Source organism: Leptonotus elevatus, chromosome 17 (assembly GCF_054856555.1).
Source record: "Leptonotus elevatus isolate MCC_2025b chromosome 17, RoL_Lele_1.0, whole genome shotgun sequence".
NCBI classification, from domain to species: Eukaryota; Metazoa; Chordata; class Actinopteri; order Syngnathiformes; family Syngnathidae; genus Leptonotus; species Leptonotus elevatus.
In genome coordinates this window covers 6,073,137-6,096,519 of record NC_141255.1, presented here as the reverse complement: position 1 = coordinate 6,096,519, position 23,383 = coordinate 6,073,137, and the positions used below count along the sequence as shown (strand labels likewise).

General features: G+C 45.2%; 1 protein-coding gene across 1 annotated transcript in view; it reads right to left on the bottom strand.

Moving 5' to 3' along the window:
• Positions 1-21,529, bottom strand: part of LOC147159474 (dachshund homolog 2-like) — a 32,553-nt gene extending 11,024 nt beyond the window's left edge. Inside the window, exons 1-2 of the mRNA XM_086059371.1 lie at positions 20,810-21,529; positions 3,436-3,554 (exon numbers count right to left, since the gene is read on the bottom strand). Of these exons, the coding sequence (XP_085915497.1) occupies positions 3,436-3,554; positions 20,810-21,411 (721 nt within the window). The 5' untranslated portion in view covers positions 21,412-21,529. The remainder of the gene's footprint in view (positions 1-3,435; positions 3,555-20,809) is intronic.
• Positions 21,530-23,383: the final 1,854 nt, after the last annotated feature.

The following is a 23,383-nucleotide window of genomic DNA, read 5'->3' as shown; positions in this document are numbered from 1 at the left end:
TGCGTGTGTGTGTGTTGATTTTGCCCCAGTCACGGTTGAGGGCCTTGGAGGAATGCTCATTACACACACACACAACACAAAACAGTACAGTTGTCCGACGGGGACATGCGTGGTTGGCCAGACAGCCACGTTGTCCGAAATTTGCGGCGCGTCGCCGGTGGTCCAACTTAAACATCGCGGAGACCGATTCGCGCCCGCCGCCGACAGTTGGCCGCTCGGAAGACGATCGATAGAATGGGAGCGCCGCGATACTGTTCTCCATCACGACTATCAAAGGCGCGCGCGCGCACGCACACGCTTGCCGAGATCGATGGCTTTCCGCTGTGTCCACGGTTACCGAGCATCGACCCCCGTCGCTAATGGCGACCGAGGAACCTTGGGAATTAGCGCGTGATTGATTGACGGACTGCTTCAAAGACTTGCATCATCACAACCTGCACGTGCGTGCGTGCTCACAATATGGTTACACTTCTCTTTATTAATCGTCAAATACTCCATGCACATTCCATGCTCATAATAATTATCCATGTCAATCATTATGAAATATAGATCTTTTCTAAATGTATTATTAGAGCGTCTGACATTAATACGCGTTTGATTAATCCTTGATCAATGTTTCAGTCTGACGAGAAAGTGTATTTTGTTTTACACCATTCGTTTTTGGACAAAAACGTCCACTGTCAGCATTTTTTTGTATGCTTTTTCACTATTTTGATTCAACGGTATTGTTTAATGGATTACATTGTAGAGCTAATTAGCAAAGCTAATTTCTTGAGAAAATTATTTTAAAACAACAAAAAACTCCTTCATATGCTAACATGTTTGACCTTATCGTCTCCTTGTTGTGGCTAACGCCTACTATATTAACAAAGCGAATCATTTCCGACTTTTGTTATCATGATAATTGTCGGGAGTGTAACTTATTGGCCGCCACTGATTAGAGAATTTGAGGAGTGGATACAAAATGTGGAACAGCGCTAGAAAGTTAGCTTAGCGCCGCCGCTTAGCTTTTCCTTGGAAGTTAGCAAGCACAACGCAAAGTCTCCTTGTTGTGGCTGTCGTTATTATTACCAAAACGAATCATTTCCGGTTATGGTGTCTACATTGCACATTAGCTTAGCAATTAGCACGGCTTGTCTTTTGACTTTTGTTATCATGATAATTGTCGGGAGTGTAACTTATTGACCGCCACTTGTTAGCGATTTTGAGGAGTGGATATGAAACGTGGATCAGTATCGTTTAGCTGCGCTAGCTGCTTCGATAGAAAGTTAGCTTAGCGCTGCCGCCTAGCTTTTCCCGACCGTTGGCAAGAACAATGCAAAGTCTCCTTGTTGTGGCTGACGTCCTTTTTTACAGAAACAAATCATTTCCGGTTGTGGTGTCTACATTTCACATTAGCTTAGCAATTAGCATGGCTTCTCTTTTGACTTATGTGAGCATGATAATTGTCGGGAGTGTAACTTATTGGCCGACACTGATTAGAGAATTTGAGGAGTGGATATGAAACGTGGAACAATATTGTTTAGCTGCGCTAGCACGCTAGCCTCTGCGATATTAAGTTAGCTTAGCTTTTCCCCTGGTAGTTTGCAAGCACAACGCAAAGCAAATACGAACTTTCGAACATTGGGACAGAATATGTGTGTTTTTTTGTTTGTTTTTTTCATTCCGACGTAGTGGAGCGTCTTCTGGACTCGACCCGCTGCCCGCGTTAGACCCCACTCGCGTGAAACCCGGCCCCATTTGGCTCCTCAATATTTGATGGTGCGCGCCGCCTCCAAGCGAGCGGACGAGCGCACTCTGAGAGACGGAGTGACACTTTGAATAAAACAAACAGCAAAAGAGAGGAATTGCTCTTTGTGTTCTGGATTTAGAAAAGCACTATTCTTTTTTTTTTATGCTCCCGTGAGCGCCGAGTCCGACAGGTTTAATGGCCGCGCACCGGCACTTAAGTCGGCCATCTTTAGCTCGCTCCGGAATGTCCGAGACGCCATTTTTTTTTTATCACCGTCGTCGTTCTTTTTTGCGTCACCAAATGACTGCCCCCTCCCCCAATTCATTTGAATGGAGAACATTGATTTGACATGTGAAAACAAAGGACGAGCAGAGACGGAAAAAAACAAAAACATTAAAACCACTTTACCCTTTCTTACACTTACGCCTCACGCACACACACACACTCTCCGTCGTCAGATGAGTGTATATTCTTTTCACGAGAAGACCGAAAGCGCTTCATCTGTAATCAACGCAACTCTCCTGAGTGTGTTTGTATGAGTGTGTGTGTGTGTGCAGGTGCGCGTGATTATCGGTGCAATAAGTTGTCGCGAGCATGCGGTGCGGATTCCTCCATTCTAGGAAGTGATGTGCGCTTGTCGACGAGACAAGGCCGAGCATTGAGCGGTTTAGAGCGCGCGCGCGCGTTGAATTAACAATTCAAATGAGTGGCACAAAGAGTGCCCTGAAAGGTTAGCACGCACACACTTAAGCTGACCATCGCCGCGGCGGAAACATTTTCAAATGGTCACACTTCTTGGAAATCACAATGTCCCATCGCTCTCAGCTATTTTTAGAACAGGGCTACAGGCTACCCATGTGTTTATCGGGTGTCGAAGGTTGACTTCATAATCAAAACTCTCTCCTGCGGCCTCCCGCCCCAAACTGCCTCTTTGCGATCGCCGTTTTCCAGCCGTGTGATAAATGTCCATCTGTGATTGGCCGACGCCTCCCGCGCGCCCTATCCCCCCCCCGCCGTCGCCGCTGAGCCCGCGAGGTCGTAAACAACAGCTCGTCTCCCCCGGCAACCGGGCGTCTCCATGGACGCGAGGGCCGGGCGGGCGAGGTTGACGCGTGATGGCTGCCAACTGTGCGTGTGTACTAATGAGCGATCATAAGTGAGCAAATGTTTTCTCTGGGATCCGCTAATGTTCGCCAAACACTCGCACTTCTGTACACACACATACCTGACGCGCGCGCGCGCGCGAGTGCGTGCGTGTGTCATTAGTATGCCACAGTGAGCCGTGTCCATATGTCACTAAACACAAGCATGTTTTATTAATCCTGCAGCGGGGAGGAGGAGGAGGCGCGTCGGAGAACTCCGAGGAAGTTGGAAGGTGGAAGAAGAGAGGAGGCGAGGATGTAGAAGAGGGAGGGGGAGATGGACAGATGGAGGAGTGGGACCCAGGAGACGAGTCATTCATCACACCAGCATGCCGCCTGCACTCGTTCACCTCCTATCTCTCTCTCTGTCAGGTCTTTCTCTTCCCTTCTTCCATCTCCTCTTACCCCCTCTTTAATCCCTTCCATCTCTCCAGCCACTTGCTTGTTACTCCACACATCTGGTCGAACCCCCCCCCCCCCCCCCCGTCCCCCTTTAGTCATGTCGTCCTCCTCCTCGGTGCTATAAAGAGAGGCAAGAGAATGGAAGGGAGAGATTCTGACCGGTGTGAGACAGCAGGTTGGGGGACAGCAGGCCGGGGAGGCCCGGGTGAAGCAGCCTCGGGCTGTCCTGGATGCCGGCGCCGGAAGAACAGCGCTTGGGAGGACGACCCGGACGAGAGCTGCGGGCGGGAAGACAAGGAGAGGACAAATCGGCATCATTCATTGCAGAAATATACATGGTGATCCATTTTTGAAAAAGAACGCAATTGCGATTGTGATATTTTTTCCGTGTATTATTTAACAAACAGAAGCAATTAAAACAATCACATATTTCTTATACATGAATGTTTTAGTCTCTTACGTTAGGCTCAAATACTGTAAATGCAAATGAACCATGAATGTGATGGACAGTTTATTTATCTACTTCAATTACAGTTGTTAACTTACTAAACACTTTGACTTGCAGTCTTAAGCGTTCACCAAGTCAACTAAGGCCTCGCCGATTAGTCGACTGACCAATTTAATATTAGCACTTTTAAAATACCCCAAAATCGTGCGTCATTTTCTTTCAACACAATAGCATTACAACATAACACCCGCCAAAAAAAAAAAAGAAGTATTGTACAGTTATCGTTAAAGCATTATTGTATTTATTTATATCAGCTGATTAATGAGTTATTAGTTTTTTTGTCTTGCCAAATACTGGAATCCGCGCCTCAGCCCCTAACAAAATCCAAATCGGAGGGCCTGAATGATTAATCGACCGTTTCAATTTGATCGACATAAGACAAACGATGGCATTCAAACGCACTCTCTTTCAAAAAATATATAAATATAAATAAATCATTCGTCTCCCTGTTGTAAAGTTAAACGAATGCTCAAATACAAAGTCATGTAAAACAGATGTCGTTAAAACATAAAAAGGAACAAAAAGTTATTTTATCCATTATATACTTTTTCGGCTAATCAGCCGATTCATCGGGTTTCGGAACCATTCTACCAAATATTGGAATCGGCAACAGCTTAAAACAAAAATTCTGCGTTGATAGGCTCTGAGTGATGAATTGGCTGGCCAATTTAATCAGCCATTATAAAAATCGGCAAAACTTGGCCCAATTTTTGCAGTTTTTTTTTTTAACACATTACAACATAAGGCAAAAATAATGACATCCAAACATTCCACTCCGCCTCCCTAAAAAATACTCATCTTAGTATCTTAGGCCTTAGTTTATTATTATTATTATTATTATTTTCTTTGTTATTATTTTTTTTTCTGGAGTGGGGGTGGAACAGTTTTAACAGCACTTCCCCTTCATTTCAACCACCACTGAACCTGTCACCTCTTGACCTTGGCCGCACTTTATTGTGAAAGGAAAGCGGCTACACGCGCTCAAACACGGCCGCGACGCGCTCAGCTGACAACTAAACATAAAACCCAAGCAGGCCAGCTCGCGGCGGGGCAACTCGCTGTAACAGATGGCCCCGCAAAGTCATTTACACCTAGCGAGGAACCAAAAAAATAAATAAATAAATAAAAAATCAGCCAGAGCACCAAGATGCATCTCTGCAAAACATCTCCGTCGTCACGTGACTCCTCGGAGGAAGGGCCCCGCCGGGAGGAGCGCGGTCGAGGGTGTGAAAAGATGTGGCACCGTTTTGGCAAACGCACGTCGTGAGAGTGAAGCAACGCAGCATGAAGGAGGTGACCACATGAACCTTTACTTTTCATCTGAACTCGGATTCACCTCTCTACGTCATGCTACTCCATGAGCACATGCTCGCGCGCGTGTGTGTGTGTGTGTGTGTGTACCAAAGACACATGATATCGTCTTCTCATTACAGTTCTTTGTTCTGTGTGTGTCCCGTCGGGTTGCCATATGTCGGGTATTAATCCTTGTCAATGGTCCACTCGCTCTTCCACACAAAGAGCAGGTCACACACACACGCACACACACACACACTGACCTACATTCATTTGTTAACCTTGATTGTAGCCAAAGCCTTAAATAGACATTTGTCCTCCTTGCCATAGGGGCCGGCAAACTGACTGCAGTCGGCAAACAGTCGCACTCAGGACGCGCGGCGACACCGCTTTCTTTCTTTCTTTCTTTTTTTGTCTTGAGGCGCGCGCACGCGCACGCGCACACACTGCGGTCTGACGAGCCACCTTGAAGTAAGTCTTCCCACCGTCTCCTGTCCTCCCAAATGGCCGTTACTATGGCGACGGAGCCGTGATCAATACTTCGTCATCGGCTCTGATGGCCGGTCAGGGTCGGTCGCGCGCGCGCGCACACACACACACACATACACGCACACACGGGCATGGCGGTGAATAGGCACGGATTGGCTCACCCGTTTGACGGATTGATTTAGCGGGAGACGAGCAGAGGTCACACACGTGCGCGCGCGCAGACAGCAGTGCAGTTTATCAAAGGCGGGTACGGTCAATATGTTGGGCCGAGTGAGAGGTCGCCCCTCTTTAGCGAGCATCTTTCGTCTTCCTCGCGTCCCGCCGTCTGTCCAGCTCATCTGTCCATTTCCTGTCTGGGGCTCTTCCTCATTCCTCCTCAATTCAAGAGTCAATAAGTGCTATTCATATAAGATAGACCGATACGCTTTTTATCAGACTATAGTCAAGGAGGCCGATTATTAATTTGCAAAAAAAATAAAAAGTTGGTGTTAAAATTTTTAGTAATAAAAACTTGCGGACTAACTGTTAACGCGCACGCTAACTCCCAACTAGCCGCTAATTTGCAAGCTAACGGTTAGCTCGCGGGCTAACTGTTCGCCAGCACATTACTCCCAAATAATAGTTAATTCGGAATCTAGCGGCTAGCTCAAGGGCTAACTTAGCCCGCACGCTAATTCCCAAATAGCCGTTAATGCGCGAGCTAGCAGTTAGCTCAAGGGCTAATTATTAGCCTGCTCCCAAACTCCCAAATAGACGCTAAATGGCGAGCTAACGCATTGTCAGCTAGCAGGGGCAACTTTACTTAATACAAATAGTAGAAATTTTAAGTTACCTTTTTAACTGCCCGGTGGCCCGTCTGCAGTCGATTTTTTTCTGCACGTGAGCGTCTACAGAAGAGCCGAGCTTTTGCTGCTTATTGGCTGTTAGCACTGCACGAGCAACCAATCAGATGGTGCTGTGGGCGGGCCAATGCTGCAGGGAGTCAACAGCCACCGACTCAGAGTAGACAAAAGAGAAAAGCGCCCGCCGAAGCAAAAATAACCGTTTTTAATTCATCGGCCATCAAAAGAAAAAAACAGGCCGACGCCTTTTAAAACCACACACATTCAAAGTCACACATACAAGTGAATAAACGTGAGGATGGAAATGCCAAGTGTTGTTTCGCAAAGCAAAAAATCCATTTTTATCCGATTGATTGACTTGGACTGGACTTTCATCACATTACAGTCGACAACAAAAATATCCCCCACATCATAATCATGGACCCTCGCACCGTAAGAGAGATGGATGTTTACTTTCCTCCGAGCTTCTGCTTCTTTGATTGGACAGATGAATGACTTCATTGTCCGCATAAATGGGGAAGGAAGACAGACGGCCGAGGCGGCCGATAACAAGTATTGATCGCTAAGAGAAGTAGAGCGCAAATAATTTGAGGAGGGGGGTGGGGAGGGCGAATAGCACCTTAGAAGAAAGACGAAGAAACAGGAAGTTGAATTGACTGATGATACGCCTCACTTCCTGCCCTTCCCAGAAGATCTATCCATCTATCCACCCTTTCTTATCGAGGAACAGGTGTGCTTCGGGACAGGAGGCAAAAACACTCTTGCATATTTAACTAGAACCCATTAAATATTAAACACCTCACACACACACACACACACTCACACACTCGCACAATTGCTGACGAGACAAGTTATACAGGTCGATGGGCTAACGTGTGTCTGCATGTCTGTACAAACGTGTGTGAGTGAATGTGTGCGCTGGCTTCAAGCGTCATTAGCTTACTTCCTCAGCATGTTGGCAAAGACGCACGCGCGCACACACGCGCACAATGCTCTCACATGTTAGCATTTAGGAGGCAAAATTACAACAGACCCCACCCCGACACCCAACACGCCTTTTGAAGTTCCCCAAAACAAAGTGGAACAACGGGAAGTTTTTATGTTGAGAAGGAAGGGCACATATGGCGGCGGGAGGTCACAGCCGATAATACTGTCATTTTCAGAGGGGAAATGCCCCAAATGGAGCCTTTACGATATGAAAATTGCATTCTATCACATTACAAAGTCGATTTAAATTTGATTAATTGTTCACCCTTACATAAGATAAACAATAATGACCAAATGAGCCCAGTTCCAAATGAGGTTAGCAACATTTATAACTTCCTGTCTTATGCTCTTATTTTGAAAGACAAAAGAGGACCACTTCCGGAGTGGTCCATCCACTAATCTGTGTATATTACTGGATAGCCGATAACCCATCCACGCCCATGCAAGCCGTTGAAGCCACAGGGCGGCCATCTTACCCCTCCCATCTCGCGAGCAGACTACTGTATATAAACTATTCGTACACGTACAGAGAGGACATTTACAGCTCGTAGGCTCTCACTATAGGGCGGGGGTGGGTGGTTGTTTTTTTTTTGGGGGGGGGGGTGACAATTTTTTAGCAAGTGCTGCTTTGAACACCCCCTTTTTCTTTTATCGCTCAGTTCCTTAAACCTAAATTTTAGATTAGGCAGAGGCATTTTTTGTTGAATTACAGGTATAATTCTTTAATAATAATAAAAAATATATACAAGTTTCCTCCTGTAAACATCTTTCAGCATATAATTTAGACATGTATTTAAGGCAAGTAGTAAAATGTCCGAAGTCCTCTTGTTTATGTTTAACAAATGTAAAACATAAATCATGCTGTTTATACTAAGTACTGAGAAAACGTTTCTTGGGAGGAGCAATATGGCGGCCACGCGGCTTCAAAGTCTTAGGCAGGCCTATCTGCTACCCAGTAATATATACAGATCAGTGGGTCCATCACGTAAAGCACCCCAGAAACACATTCTGGCTAATCGTGCGTCACCGACGCTAACTATTTCAACAGTGGCTGCCCTCTTGAAATCATGTGACTGGAGGATGCGTTCCAATTGGCCACCTGAATTGCTGCCCTCAGTACGTAGCTCAAGTAGCACACACACACCAAGTTGGAAAACTAGCGAGAATGACATGCACACTGCAAACTAAACCAGAAAATCGATGCTAGTTTCCGTTTGTCGTTTTCGCATTTTATGTTAGCATCAAGCTAGTAGCTTGGAATGAAATCTCAAGTTTTACACTTACTGGACTATGCATTTTATGCTAGCAATTTTTGCCGTTCAAATATATTTACAATGGTTTTAAAAGTGTGTTTTAACGAGTTTACATCATTGGTCAATGTAAAACGATATAAAAATGTTTCTATGCTCTCTCTCTCTGTCAGGGTCCACCCGCGATAAATGGGGGTTCACTGTAGTTAATTTTCAGCCCCTCGCACCCCCTCTCACCTGTCCTCCCCCCTCCTCCCCTGGCCGTTAAGTCAGTGTAATGTAAATGATGTGCCATCGATCGCCCCTGACAGTGCAAGGACGCTCACCTCTCTCCTCTTCCTCCTCCTCCTCTTCTTCCTCATCGCCCTGTCATCTCTTCCCCGAACACCCCCCCCCCTCACACATCTTTCATCTCTCTCTCTCCATCTTCCCTCCCATGAGTCTATGCCTCGCTCGCCCGCCCGTCGCCTGTCATCTTTCATCCCTCCGTGTTCCTCCTCTTGCCATCACTTAAGTCCTCCTTCACTCCTCGGTGCCGCCATCTTTTATCTCTCAGTCGGCTTGTCAGCCAAGCCAGGTGGGGATGAAGGCGTGGGATTGGCTTTAAATGAAAGGTAAACTTCATGTCGAGCGACATAACGGTCGTACGTGAACAATGTGTCAGCATCCGCAGAGGTTGGAGGGAAAAAAAAAGCCTATTTTTGACAAATGTAAAGCGGAAAATAAATCGCTGTAATTGGATACCGAAAAAAATCTATTCAACCACGTGTCATTCCAAGAGTTTTCCTTTATGGCTTCACCCCCATGAACCCCCCACCCCCCACCCTATGACATTCCTGTCCGACTCAGAGGGTGTCATCCTTCTTTTCTGCTGAGTCGGTGCTTCACACACATGCGTGCACGCGCACACACCACAGCTGTTGGGAGACAAGTGTGTGTGTGTGTGTGGGGGGGGGGGGGGGGTGCGCTTTATTGGATTGTCTGTGTCCTCTATTTGGATAAGGAGAAGGGAACGAGGGAGAAAGGCGGGAACAAAGGACGAGAAGAATCAGAGGAGGGCGCAACGCGAGATGAAAAGTCAAATTATTGTGCCGTCAACTTCAGGACGACTACCCAAATTGGAGGGTGTGTGTGAGGGTGTGTGTGTGTGTGTGTCTTTTAACATGTGCTCTCTGTCCACACGCACGGACTGAGAAGGTAAAGCCTGGATCCTACAATAAGTCCAGTTTTATGACTCGTGTATAACACCAACAGCTGAATCAATATTAGTTTACACTGGGTCACAGTGGACACACACACACACACACACACGCACACGCACACGCACACACAGATGTCTCTCTCACAGTGCTTTCACGAACACACATCACATCTCCCAGAATATATTATTACTAAATTAAACACTCGCATCATTTTTGGGGAGTGGGGGAATAACTTGGTCATTTAACAGAACACACACACACACATTCCAAACTTAAGATAAGCACATAGACACGCATTCAACTTAGTATGATACACACACGCACGCACACACACACACACACGGATCAAACTCAGTACAAAGTGAAGTCATAAAACTAGCCAGAGTTGTAAAGTTTTACAGTGTTAAACTAACACGTCTGGCAAATGAACAGACAAATGGACGTTTCTCAAGCTACGCATGGCTAAAATAAACAACAAAAGCCAGGAAAAGTAGCGTATCTACATCACAAGATGCTACAAATCCATTAAGCTAATCAACTAGCTTCCAGCAGCGGGCGCTCTAGCCTCTGGTGACCACCCGTAAGCCAGCGGAAGGTCCCGGAAGGGGAAGTGGCGAGTGGAACGTTCCGCTCCAAAAGACAAACGTACATCACGTCAAGTGGCACGGCGTTCCCGCACCAGCAGACGTGTCGTTCCGCATTAAAGGATCGCGCGGCGAGCTGAAAAACCAGGAAGACGACCGTCGAGATGTGCTGTCACTTCCTCCATGACGCGGCAGCGTGCCGCTACACGACCTTGGCTCGAGCGTTAAGTAGCCAGCGCGCTCGGGGTGGCCCACGTGATCGTTTGCCTTTCCGGGCGCAGCCACTCGGACCCAACTCCGAGGCTGCTGAGTCAACGTCCGGTCGCTTTAATGGAGTCAGCGTGTCTCCCGTGTTAATTACAGCTGACTGACAGTCTGAAGTATTTGGTTGAGACTGGGGGGGGGGCTGTGAATTTGATCGCTGCGCCTTCAGTGGCGAGTCACATAGTCGGAGGTGCATGGGCTAGCGCTAGCTAACACGTGTGTGTGAAATCTGATTGGACGAAAAAAATAGAATGCACACAAGAAAAAGAGACAATTGCATGAAAATAAGTAGTGGCGCGAGCTCCTTAGCTGTTAGCATGTAGCAGAGGTCAAATCCAAACAAAGCGCAAGGCAACGGCAAACAGCACAAATCATCTTGCCGTTTTTATCCACCGCGGCAGGAAACGCTGCTCTGCATGCGTGCGTGCGTGCGTGCGTGCGAATCCAAACACAAACTTTCTCATGTTCGACACGCACGCGCCGATGTCCAAGCGCGCAAAAACAAACGCCGATAATCGCAGGGACACACATTCCATCTCTCTTTACATACCCGTGCGCAAAGGGGGGGGGGGGGCGAGGGGGTTAAAAAAGCTACAAACATGGCTGAGATTTGTCCAATCCCTAAGGAATGCAAACAACAACAGTGCGCACATAAAGGGAAGGAAAGAAGAGTGGAATAACTCAAAGACGAGGGCGAAAACTAAAGAAAGACGCTCGGAGAAGGAATGAATCATCTGGCGGAGAAGAGAGGAAGACAAAGATGTGTGACGGGCGAGCTGAATGGTTGAAGGAGAGAAAGAAAAGTGGTGGGAGGGATTGATTAATGAGCAACCACCAGGAGGAAGACATTCAGTCCACAAATGCTCCAAACGCGGACTCTTTCCCCACAAACTTTCTGAGCGACCCAAACCAGGTTAGAGAGTCGCGACGATGCCGTCACGTTTCTCCCACGTGCTCTTCTGGGTTCAAAGCCAAGCAGATCGCATTTGGTTTGACCCTGTGGAACTGCGAGCAAAGAAAATAAGCCCGTCTCGTGGGAGCCTCCAGGAAATAGACGGCGCTCTATTTAGGAGATTTGGGTCCACAATTGGAATCACTTCAACAAGGAGGATGTGAACAAAAGCATGAGAAACAGCACATTAGGCTATATTTGACACTGGCGTTCCGCAGGGCTCTTGTTCAAGTCACCTTGTGTAAAGAGGAGCTTTACTCTTGTCCTTGGAATCACTTCAAAAGGGAGGATGGGAAAAAACGCGTGAGCAACAGCAAATGCGGCAGTGATATCTGACACTGGCGTTCCGCAGGGCTCTTGTTCAAGTCACCTTTTGTAAAGAGGAGCTTTACTCTTGTCCTTGGAATCACTTCAAAAAGGAGGATGTGAAAAAATGCGTGAGCAACAGCAAATTCGGCAGTGATATCTGACACTGGCGTTCCGCAGGGCTCTTATTTAAGTCAACTACTGAACAGTTTTACTTTTGTTTTTGTATTCAGATAGCACTGACTGAAGAAAAAAAACGTGAATATGAGCTTCCCCGGGTGGACAATGGAGCTGCTGGAGCATGAAACCACACAGAAAGACGGAAGAAGAAAAATGGATGAGTGAAAATGACACGGCGGGAAAAGTGAGCGAGAGAGCGCCACCAGGTCACCGCCAAGTGGGGGGAGTTTTTTTTTTTTTTTTTTAAACCAAAAAGAAACAGACACCAATGTCATTGTTTTCATTGTCTAATTCCAAGCACAGGGAGGAGGTGGAGGAGGATGGAGGGATGGGGGAGGAGGAGGCGGCAACATGAGACCTGAGAGGGATTCACATTCTTGCCTTCACTTTGGACACTCCATGATTCCATGACACAAATCCAAGTTGTCGTTTTTAGACCGTATCACTGGCCGTGCACGTCACACGGTCCTCGCAAAAGTGCCAAACTAAGTCTAAATGTACTCCACAGTGGGAAGAAAAAAAAAAGGTTCACAGAGGCAAATATGGCCTACGTCAACAAACGTTATGTCCACGTTAGGCCACATATTTACACCGAGCTGCAGAACTTTCCGAAACTCTCGCACCCCCACCCACTCGCCCCAACAATTCTAAACATTCTAAAAAGGGGCTGTCAATTATTCACGGCGTTCCGCACAGACCCCCGGCCGCAATTATTGCCGTGACAATAGCTACAGCGAGCAGCAACGCTCAAGTTTGATATTGAGAAACGAAATCCACAGTGGGTGCCGTTTTCGAGACAAAACGCGCGCGCGCACGCACACACACACGGGCTTGCTTACATAGACGCTCTTGCTGTCTTGTAAACCGCAATAAAGCCAAACACACACACACACACATACACACCGTAAATCTCCCAATAATACGTCCTCTGAGTGTAAGTGTGCGTGTGTGTGTGTTTATGCGCGTGTCTTTTATAGGAGTTGTAAATTTGGCTGCCGGCATTGTTTTTATCAGCATATTTGCAAGCTGTTTAGCCAACGGTGCAGATGTCACTATTACGACCGCACACACACACACACATACGCACACGCTAAGCAAAATACACAATGCATTCGATTTGGTAGTGTATGTGTAATCCTCTATAGGTCCACCTGGCTGACTATTTAATGTTTGGGCAGGTCTCACACACACACACACACACACACACAAGCGAACACTTTTTTTCTCTCTCTCTTTTTAAGCAGATGCGTGTTCAATGTGCGTGCAAGCGGGTGTGTGAAGGTCAGCACTAGTGGTGTGTGTGCGTGTCTGTGTTATTTGATTAATGCTGAGAACCGCGCACTGTTTAGAAAGAGGTCGCAACCTTTCGGCTTCCATTCAATCAGACGGCGAGCGGGCAAAAACCTCCATCTTGCCAGCATGCGCGCTACATGCTAACGGCGATTAAGCTCAGGTGCGGCCTCAGTTCTGACGGTTGCCCAATTCCAAAGCCTATTTGGCGTCTTTGTGGTTGCAAATAAAGTTGTTGTTTGTTTTGTTTGTGTGTGTGTGGTATCAAATAAAGTTTTTCTTTAATGACAAACTTTACCTCTTTGAGGTGCTGATCTTCACTTTGTCCGAGTCGACACTTTAGTTTTTTTTTTTGGCCCTCCCGCCTCATCTTCGCACTCTTTCTTCATTTGCTCGCCGCGGCGCTCGGCTCTTTGAAGCCCCCCCCCCTTTAGCCCCCGCGGCCCCAGCCAATTACGCTCTGTTTGTCCACCCGTTTTCAATAAAAAAAAAAACGCTCCCTCCCGCCCTTCCCTTTGCCCTCCGTCCACCCCCGGCTGCTTCCGTCCACTCCAGCCGTCCTCCTCCTCCTCCGCCCGCCGCTCTCCTTTTTCATTTTTAATTAACTTCTTTTGTAACTTGAAAGCGACCCGCCCCCAACACCCCCTCACATACACACACACACACACACACACTCCTTCACACAGTGCCACTTGCACACGCACGCAAATACACACACGTGTAAGTGGAGGTTAAACAGGCTATTTACATTTCAGTTACGGGCAGATAGCAAATAAATGATTAATGAGGCCGCAAATTAGCTTTACGGCGATTATTTTAGCCTAGCTTTAGCGTTTCGCCTTTTTATTTTAGCGGAGCTTAACTGAACGTTTAGCATTTGTTCTGAAGACTAACTTGGCTTCAGTGCAGGGTTATTATAGTTTTAGAATGTTCATTTGAGATTTTTTTATTTACTTTATTAGTTTTAGTTATTTAATAAATGCTTAGTTTTAGTTTAGTTTTAGTATTAGTTTTTTAAAAAAGATTTTTAAAATGGGTATTACCTTTACGCAATATTTAACAAACACCACGGGAGCGACGTCATCTGAAGGTGCTTTTCTATTGGCTGCTGCTAGATGACGTCACTTCTGTGTGGCACACTTTCAAACGTCCTTATTCAGGTTAATATCTAAATAAATCCCTTTTAAAATCATCCCCACAGGCTCATGCATTAAATGTATTACCAAAGACTAAAATGAAGGACATTTTTGCTATAATTTTAGTTAGTTTTGTAAAACATAAAATGTCGTTTCAGTTAGTTTTTGTTTCTTAAAAATCATTTTAGTTTTTAGTTTTGTTTTTTGAATTTTAGTTTTTAACCTTGCTTCAGTGACTTGCGTTAGCTTAGCATGTCAGATTTACAGCTCTCACTGAGAATCACACAAAAAGACTTTTGTTTTTGGCAGGTAATTGAATTAGCTGCAATTAAAGAGTGCGATGATGTATTTTTATTGCAAATCAAAATGATTCTTGGTACATGGATTTACATTCTTTTTTTAGTCATCAAATGAACTTTAGTTTCAATTCATTTTTCACTATGACAGATCGATGACATCAAACTTTTAATACAATCTCTATCAGAATCAAATCAGGCACGAATCCAAACCTATCAGGATGTAAAAAGTTGAGGAGGTTGTTTGTTGATACGACACAAACAGAAATCAGTTAATAGGAAAATATTGAAAAATAGAGTCTGGACATTGATGGCATTTTCAACCGTCTTTTGCCCGCCCTGCTGCCCGTCGCGCTGATTTATGGGTGACACCAATAAGTCAAAGATGGAGGATTAAAGAGCGCGCACACACAAACACACACACACACACGAGGTAAAAAGCAGGAAGTTACAAACTGAAAAGACGAGGCCACATTGTTCACTGTGAGGAGAAAATTATAGTGAGCGTGATGATTCCGTGACAAGCTATCACAACCACACACGCACACTCAGGTAATAAACGTGTGTCTTCATCAAGACCACCACAGCACATTTGTCTTCATGTTGTCGCCCACCGTCTTGGTGGGGAAAACAAAAGAAACTGCAGAAATAAATGAAGGGGGCTGGACCGTCACATTTAACACACACACACACACACACAAATGATGAGTTTAACCACTGTTATTATTCTAATCATGATGACATATTTTTAAATGGATTATTATACGTTTTCATCAATAACACGCTGTCTGGTGGGGGTTGTTGATGGGCACGCACACACAAATGATAAATAATAACCAAATCTACACTAAGTTGGGAAACAAAAAAAAGAGGAATAAAGTTTGTCAGAACACACACACACACACACACACACCTCTGTCATGTGTCCACATGCTAATTAAAGTTTATGTTAATGACACGCTGTCTGCAAGTGAGGACACACACACACACGCACGCACACGCAATAATATTTAATTGATTTCGGCTGCAATTATTCCGCAGCAACACTTGGACTGACGTGCGCTTGCTCGTCTGAAGTCGGGTGACATCTTTTCCATGTTTTCATTAATAACAACTTGTCTTTCGGACACGCCCGCACACTGAATCTGTCGCTTGTGCGGATGTTGGTTTTTGAAAGGTGTGCAGGGGCGGAGGCGCCGATGAAGGAGGCGGATAAAAGCAGCGTTTGGGGATCGAACAGGAAGTTGGACGAAAAGGAGGAAACAGGAAGCCCGTCAAAGGAGGAAACAAACAGGAAGTTTGTGAAAAGAGGAGAAGGGATGGAGAGATTACCTGGCGGACGAGAGGAAAAGCCATTGTGACACTCCCTAATGCCATTTCCAAAGCAATCTGCTAAGTGCACCAAAGTGCGCGTGTATGCGTGTGTGCGTGTTCGCGGGCATCCAATAATAATCTTGTTGGCGACGACAACATCCCGCTCCCTGCTCCTCTGCCTCCATCACCTTCAATCCCATCCTTTCGGCCATTTTTTTTAGTGGTGCTGCCAAAGCAGTGTGCTAAAATTTTAACACCAAAACAGTCGCCTTTCTATTGCGTCATGGGGTCATGTAGCCAGGTTGTTGTTTTTATTTATTTTTTGCAGACGGGAGATGTTTTTCTGCGGCTTGCCTGTCATCCATACATTTCATTAAAAAAAAAAAAGGTTTCTAAAAACCAAAGTGAATATTTGCGGGCGCGTGCGTTCGTCAGTAAACGGAAGTTTTACGTCGTCCTTTACACACGTTACTCAATCACATACCTCAAGTTGTTAAAAAAAATAAGAAGTGAATTTGCTTCCCTAAATGTGTGGGGAGTGAGTGGGGAAAAAAAGTTGTTAAAAAAAGACAAGTGAAGCTTTTTAAGATTTTGTATTTTATCCTCTTTGTTTTCCTCTATGCTCTGTTAATGGTGTACTCTGACTGTTTACAAGTATTATAAAAAAATAAAAAAATAATTAAAAAGTCGTGTGCGCTGACAGCACTGATCCGCATATATACAGATCGGCGGTCAGTCCGTGCTTGTGTGACGTATGGTAAAGTGACGTCAAGACGAGCAGTATTTGGCTGACTACTGCCGCCTAGAGGCTTGGAATGCATCTCATTGTAGGCGTACTCTGATTGGATAGGATTTGGTGAACTGTTTGGTCTGGCATTGTTATGAACGTACACATTAATGCGGTTGGCTGTGAATGTTTACTTTCCAGTTGCAAATAGTGTGGGATAGGGACTGTGCTGGCCCGCGAATAGCAAAAATCTGCGTAGAATTGACACCCATTGAAATTGATATTAGGATGAAAAAACATACAGTATATATTATTTTCTAAAATATTGAAGGAGGAAAAAAGTCAGTGAAATTGCTGAAATGCAAGTATGGTATTATATAAGTTTCTTTTTTTTTTACTTGCATTCGACAAACACACCATATAGAAATAAAACTAACATTAAAACTGATAAAAATGAAGCATTTTTGATAAAAAATAAATTAAAACGATACACTCTAAAAAAACGAACTGACTTTAAAAAATCTAAAGTAAAAACTAAAAACTATAATGAAAAATCCATAGCTATATTATAACACTGCTGCAGTATCGCAATTACAGCTCTAAAATTGATCCGTTTGGATAAATAACTTTTTTCTATTGAACACGCTCTGTATGTACATTAATATGAATAGCAGATTGAGAAGAACTAAACAAAAAATAAAAAAATAATGTATTTAACCAAACGGCTTACCGCAATGCTAACAAAACTAGCAACGGCGCAATGGCTATTTGGACACAAATGATCAGCAACAAATGTAGACAGACAAGTAATCAGTTATCAAATTAGTTGACAACTAATTTAATAATTGAGTAATTGTTTGGAGCCATTTTTTAATTTAAATTTGTCCAAATCCTCTGATTTCAGCATATCATCAGTGATTGGTCAATGATTTCTGTAGTCCTTCATGAAGAAAACTGATTATATTCTGTGTTTAATCAAAATAAGACATTTGCAACATTTGTTTTTACTTTGGAAAACAATGACCAAACCGGTAACATAGTTGAAAAAATCAAACAAAATCAAACCCCGCCCCCACCCCGCCCTTTTTTTTAATTTATCACTATACAATACGAAGTACGAATTAACCGCCAATTGACTGGTTAATAAACGTAATCAGGGGAAAAAACGCTTTTGTAATGCACTTTAAAGCAAAATTAAAATGAATACAATTAGTCGAGTAATCGATAGAATAATCGATTTTAAAAATATCCGATAGTGACAGACAATATAAGAATAGTTACAACAAGCATACATTATTTATGCGAAAAAACTCAATATTACTGCAGCCTTTTTGAATGTCTGCAATATAATGCGTTTGAACTCCGATCCGCGCATCCGAAATGTCATCTTCGGACCAAGACTATAAAACATGTAGCCATTTAGTTAGCGGCCTACTCAAAAAGTCAAAACACACACATGCGCGCACACACTCACACACAAAAGCAGGGTGGATCAAGTTATTTTCTACGGTGCAGCGGGTCGGATTTCTTACTTTGATCTCCACCTCTCTACTTATGATCCCTCACTCCCCCGCCCATCGACAATACAGAGTCAAAAGAGAGAAAGAAAGAGAGAGCACCTCGCAAGAATTCCCAGACAGAAACCGACATCGCTGTTAAACGCCACAAACGGGAAGCGTGGTCGTCGCGTCGGAGCCATCGCTCGCGTTCGCGATCTCGTGTAAAAGCCGTCGCACGGGGGCACCTCTGCTCTGCTGGCGAACGACGCATGCAAACTGATAGGTCGCTTTGTACTAGACACACTCGCACATACTGCGTGTGCACACCCGGGCAGTCGCGTTGCCTTCTGGCTGAGGTGTGCGTTACGATCCACTCTGCTCCATTAAAGCAACTTAATGCTCCTCGGAAAAGAATGAAAAACTGCCAGCTGATCTAAAACTGGTTCAAAGTGAGAGATCAATGCTCTAAAATGGGTTATTTTGAAATGTTGGGCTAAATCACTTTTTCCCCCATTATAAGTGTTACTGTATGTAAATTAGTTAACATAAAAAAGAAAATAAACAGTCGTACTTTTCAAAATAAAATCTAAATGTAGTACAACCTTAAAAGTAGTTCACAGAAAATTAGTAGCAACGGCGACTCTTTTTCTCCAAACAAAACAAACAAACTGAGGTTAGCCATGCTAGCTCGCTAGCTAGCTAGTAATCCGCCTCAGTAGCAGATTCTGATGGTATAAGTTTCAGCAAAAACATTGTGGCTAAACCATATTAGCAATATTAGCTATAAAAAAACTAATATTTTGAATGATTTTAAATGCACAGCATATTTTACATAGATAAAATCAAAATGGAGCACAACAGTAAAAATACTCCGAAAATGCTTTTCTTCACTACGTCGTAATAGAGACGAACTGATGTTAGCCATGCTAGTAGCAAGGTTCACAAAAACTATTTGTGAATTGGCAAATTTATTCATTTTAACAAAAAATATATATATATTATCGTTATCTTGAATTTGTCGGCGTGATGGGTAGCGCTCTCGCAAGATGTCACCTCTTAAATGTTAAAGGACTACTTGACTCATTGAGCCATTTTCAGCAGTGGTCGACTGAAGATGACATCACCTGTGCTCAGGAAACGGGTAACGACCAATCATGGCTCAGTTTGCTGACCAAACCCAGAAAACAGGTGAGCCATGATTGGTCGTTACCTACTTCCCTCAGCACAGGTGATGTCATCTTCAGTCGACAGCAAGTGGGTAAAAAAATGTGTTAGGGTTAGGGTTATTATTAATGTGTGTATTAATTTCACATAAAAAACATTTTAGTTATCAAATTATTACTGGACATTAACAAATTATTAACTTTTTACTGCTGAAAATGGCTCAATGAGTCAAGTATCCATTTTTTTTAAAACGCTAACTGTCCACAAAAACAACCTCATACCTGGGTCTGAAATTGTGGAAATAAAATAGCTAACTTGTGGTCGACAATAGCAGTTCCATCAACAACTGCGTGGAAATATTTAACCAAAATCACAACTCGGTCACTTGCAAAATATACAAGTTATCCATTTACGCTGCAAAAAATATCAATGACGTCATCAAATAATCTACTTTGAAACGACATTAGCGGCAACTATGCATAAAAAAAAATCTTTAACCGTGTGTGACCGTGTTGCTTCATCTTCTGAATGTGTGTGTGTGTTGTCTCTAACAGCCTGTCGTGATAAGAAGAGCCCAGAATAACACTTCGACATCAGTAAGCCCTCTCCTGTCACTCACTATCCATTCACACATGCACACACACACAAACACCCCCCCCCCCACACACACACACACACACACAGCTTCTTCCTGCTTAAAGGGGAAAAGAGGACGTTTTTGTCCCGCTTTTTCAAATGATTTAACAAAATAAGCTCCAATTGTCTTCTGACTGACTCCATTATTTCCCCCCCAGTTTTGTCAAAGTTTGGTTGAGGAGGTGCACCTGCACTGTGTTGACTGCCAGGCGCAGATGCACGCTCAGTGGCTGAGAAGATGAAGCCCAGTGGGAGTTCATCTTTTTTTCTTTTTTTTTTCCTTTCCCAGCTCATGATTTGAAGAGAGGGGGGGGGTGGATGGATAGGAGGGGGGGGGTCACTGGAGGAATGTCAATATGATTTAAAAGGGTAGGGGGAGTGTGTGTTCAGCAACAATGGCCCTCCAGCTGTGTTGTTGCATGTGCATTCGCATGATTCATTATTACCTCTGACATGTACCGCTGTGATTGTGGTGGACGTGAAGAACAAATGGATAATTGTACATATTTCCAACTGAACGGCGAAAGGAGATACATTGGAATAAATCCACACAATTGAGTTCTTGAAGTTTAGTTGAGGAAGTTGTTTTGAAATATTCTACATTGCGAACTAACCTGGCGCTGGTGCAGTCCTGGTACAGGACCTCAAAGTCCTTCCTGGAGATGAGCTTGCAGCGGTTGACCCCGGGCTGAATGGCGCCGAGCCCCCGCAGCACGCGCACCTGCTCCACGGTGCACACCACCGGCGTGATGTCCAGCCTCTTGAGTTTGGTGTAGACCGTGTGCAGGCCGCCCACCAGGTGCTTCAGGAAGAGGTCGAACACCTGCGGCAGGCAGATGAGCTCCTGGCCGTGAACGCCGAAACTGGCCACCTTGACGCCGTGCAGTTCCACCAGCTTGCACTCGCCGCACGGCCCCTGCCCGGAGGAGCTCAAGGCGGACGAGCCCAGCGAGCCTAGTCCGCCGAGCCCGCCGAGCCCGGACACCAGCGGGGCGGCGGCGCCGTTACCCAAGCCGGGAAGGAAGCCGCCGAGCACGGTGCCGCCGCTGAGCCGCGGGGACAGCGAGTGCGGGTGGGAGTTGATGTGAGCCGGGCTGGAGGTTCCGCTGGGAGCCGCTGAAGTGTGGACCGTCTCCGGAGGCGAGCGGTAAAGCGTGGCCGGAGTTGGGGCGCCCGAGCTCGCCGGGAGGAGTGAGGGGGAGCCGGGTAGCGACATGCTGGAAGTGAAGGGGGCCCGGACACTTTCCCGTAGTCTCGTGTTCTATTTTGGTTTGTCCTCTCGTTGAAGTCGTCGCGGGTCTCGCGTTGCACCGTCGCGCACTTGTGCCCTACACGTCCGCTCTGCGAGTACAAACCACTCGCTTGGAAGCAGACGCACAAACTTGGCTCCGCCCCTGCCACGAGAGCGACATGCGGCTAGGCCCATCAGAGACGTCGCCGTGCAGGACAGCCGCTGCGATTGGTCAGGAGGGGAGAGGGTTGGACTTGTGAGCCAGATGCTCGGGAAGAAAGTTTGTACAGTGGACCCCTGCATACTCGCGGTTAGCCACCCGCGAATTCACAAGATCTTCTTTTTTGGGGGGAAGTGGAGCCAGCCAACCTCGCATTGTTTGTTTTGTTTATTAGTAACATTTATTATTATTATTATTAAACGCATTTCAATGAGTATTATTTATTATGCAGATATTCACTATTCATGGGTCGGCCCCTAGTGGGTTTATGAATTTAATTTGCCACCAGGGGCAGTGTATTGCAGAAATTCATAAAAAGAAGAAGAAGAATTTCACAACTAAGCGACACTGTAAAATGCAGTAATTTATTTGCAGAGGATAAAGAATATATGCCTATAATAATTTAATATTGCTGCTACGTAGATGCTATTTGTGTGTCTATTATGTGTTAGCATTGAAGTACATTGTGTGGCTTACTTCTCATTTTTTATGTTTTTGACAATAAAAAATAACAGGCGCTAGCAAATCACGTTCCTGCCGTATTTGATACTTTTGCTGTGTTGTTAATGAACAGGCTCTTTACATCCGTCCCTAATGCATGTGGGCGCGCAGCGCCGCTCACGTTGACCTTTGACTTGCTGAAGGTTGGATGTTTGAGGGTGGGGGTTGAAAGCAAACTAATCGACACCAGGAGATGGTAGGAGTGAAAGAAGATTAAAAGCAGCAGCGAGGAGGAATTACTCGTCCGTAAATGGGATTGAGTGGTGTGGATTACAGACCGGCTGCTTTTTGTAATCCCGTGTAATCCCATTACACCGAGACGCTGCGACTGAATGGGGGGAGAAAAAAAAGGAGGGCGCTGTTACCTCGCGGAAGATGAAGCGCACGCTTTGGACAACATCAAGCGGCGGCGAGAGACAGCGATGCCCCGGCCAAGTCGCGAGGAAAGTATCTCATCGCGACGAGAGGTGACAAGAGCAGCAAAAGGAGCAAAGTGGGAAAACCTGTCACAGAAATTGCTCTTGGTCCCAGGGGAGGATGAGGTTGGAAAGGATGTCGAGCTCGTGTCACACACAGCGGTCTGAACATCACTAGAGGCCTTTGCAATTTTATTTTATTTTTTTATGTGAGCTTTAAGTCCGACCGTCCGTCTCTCACTCACACACGTTGTAGCTTTCATTAGTGTGTGTGCATGTCAGCAAATTTATGATGATCCGCGGGAGTTCTGTAATGGCAGTCGGGGTCCGTGGCGAGAAACCAGGGCTAGTTGAATGCTAAATGCTAACGGATGCACTAACTGCCTACGCCCCAATCGCTATGTAAATATTGTTTGTTGACTTTTTTTTTTTTAGGTCCATTATATAAAATCCCTTATATGGGTCATTCCAGCATTGGAGGACATTTTACGTCCCACCCATCAAATTTGAACTAATCCACATACAAAATACTAAAACATGCAGTTTGTGGTTCTGTGGCTAGGATCTGATTCCAAAGGTACCCTCAGTCCCAAAGCTGCGTCTTCTACTTCCTGTTCTTAAAATAAGTTGCAACAAAGACGCTTTTTTTCCTTCTCTTTCCAGAACCTTCCGGCCGTGGGAAACAAACTTTGATCGTCAAAAGCATCCAACACAAATTCCATCACAAACCTCCCGGTGCTTCCTTCCATCCCTCCGTCCGTCCTCCACCTCTCCTTCCCGCTCTGCCCTTCATCCCCCGCTCCCCTTCTTTATCACACGC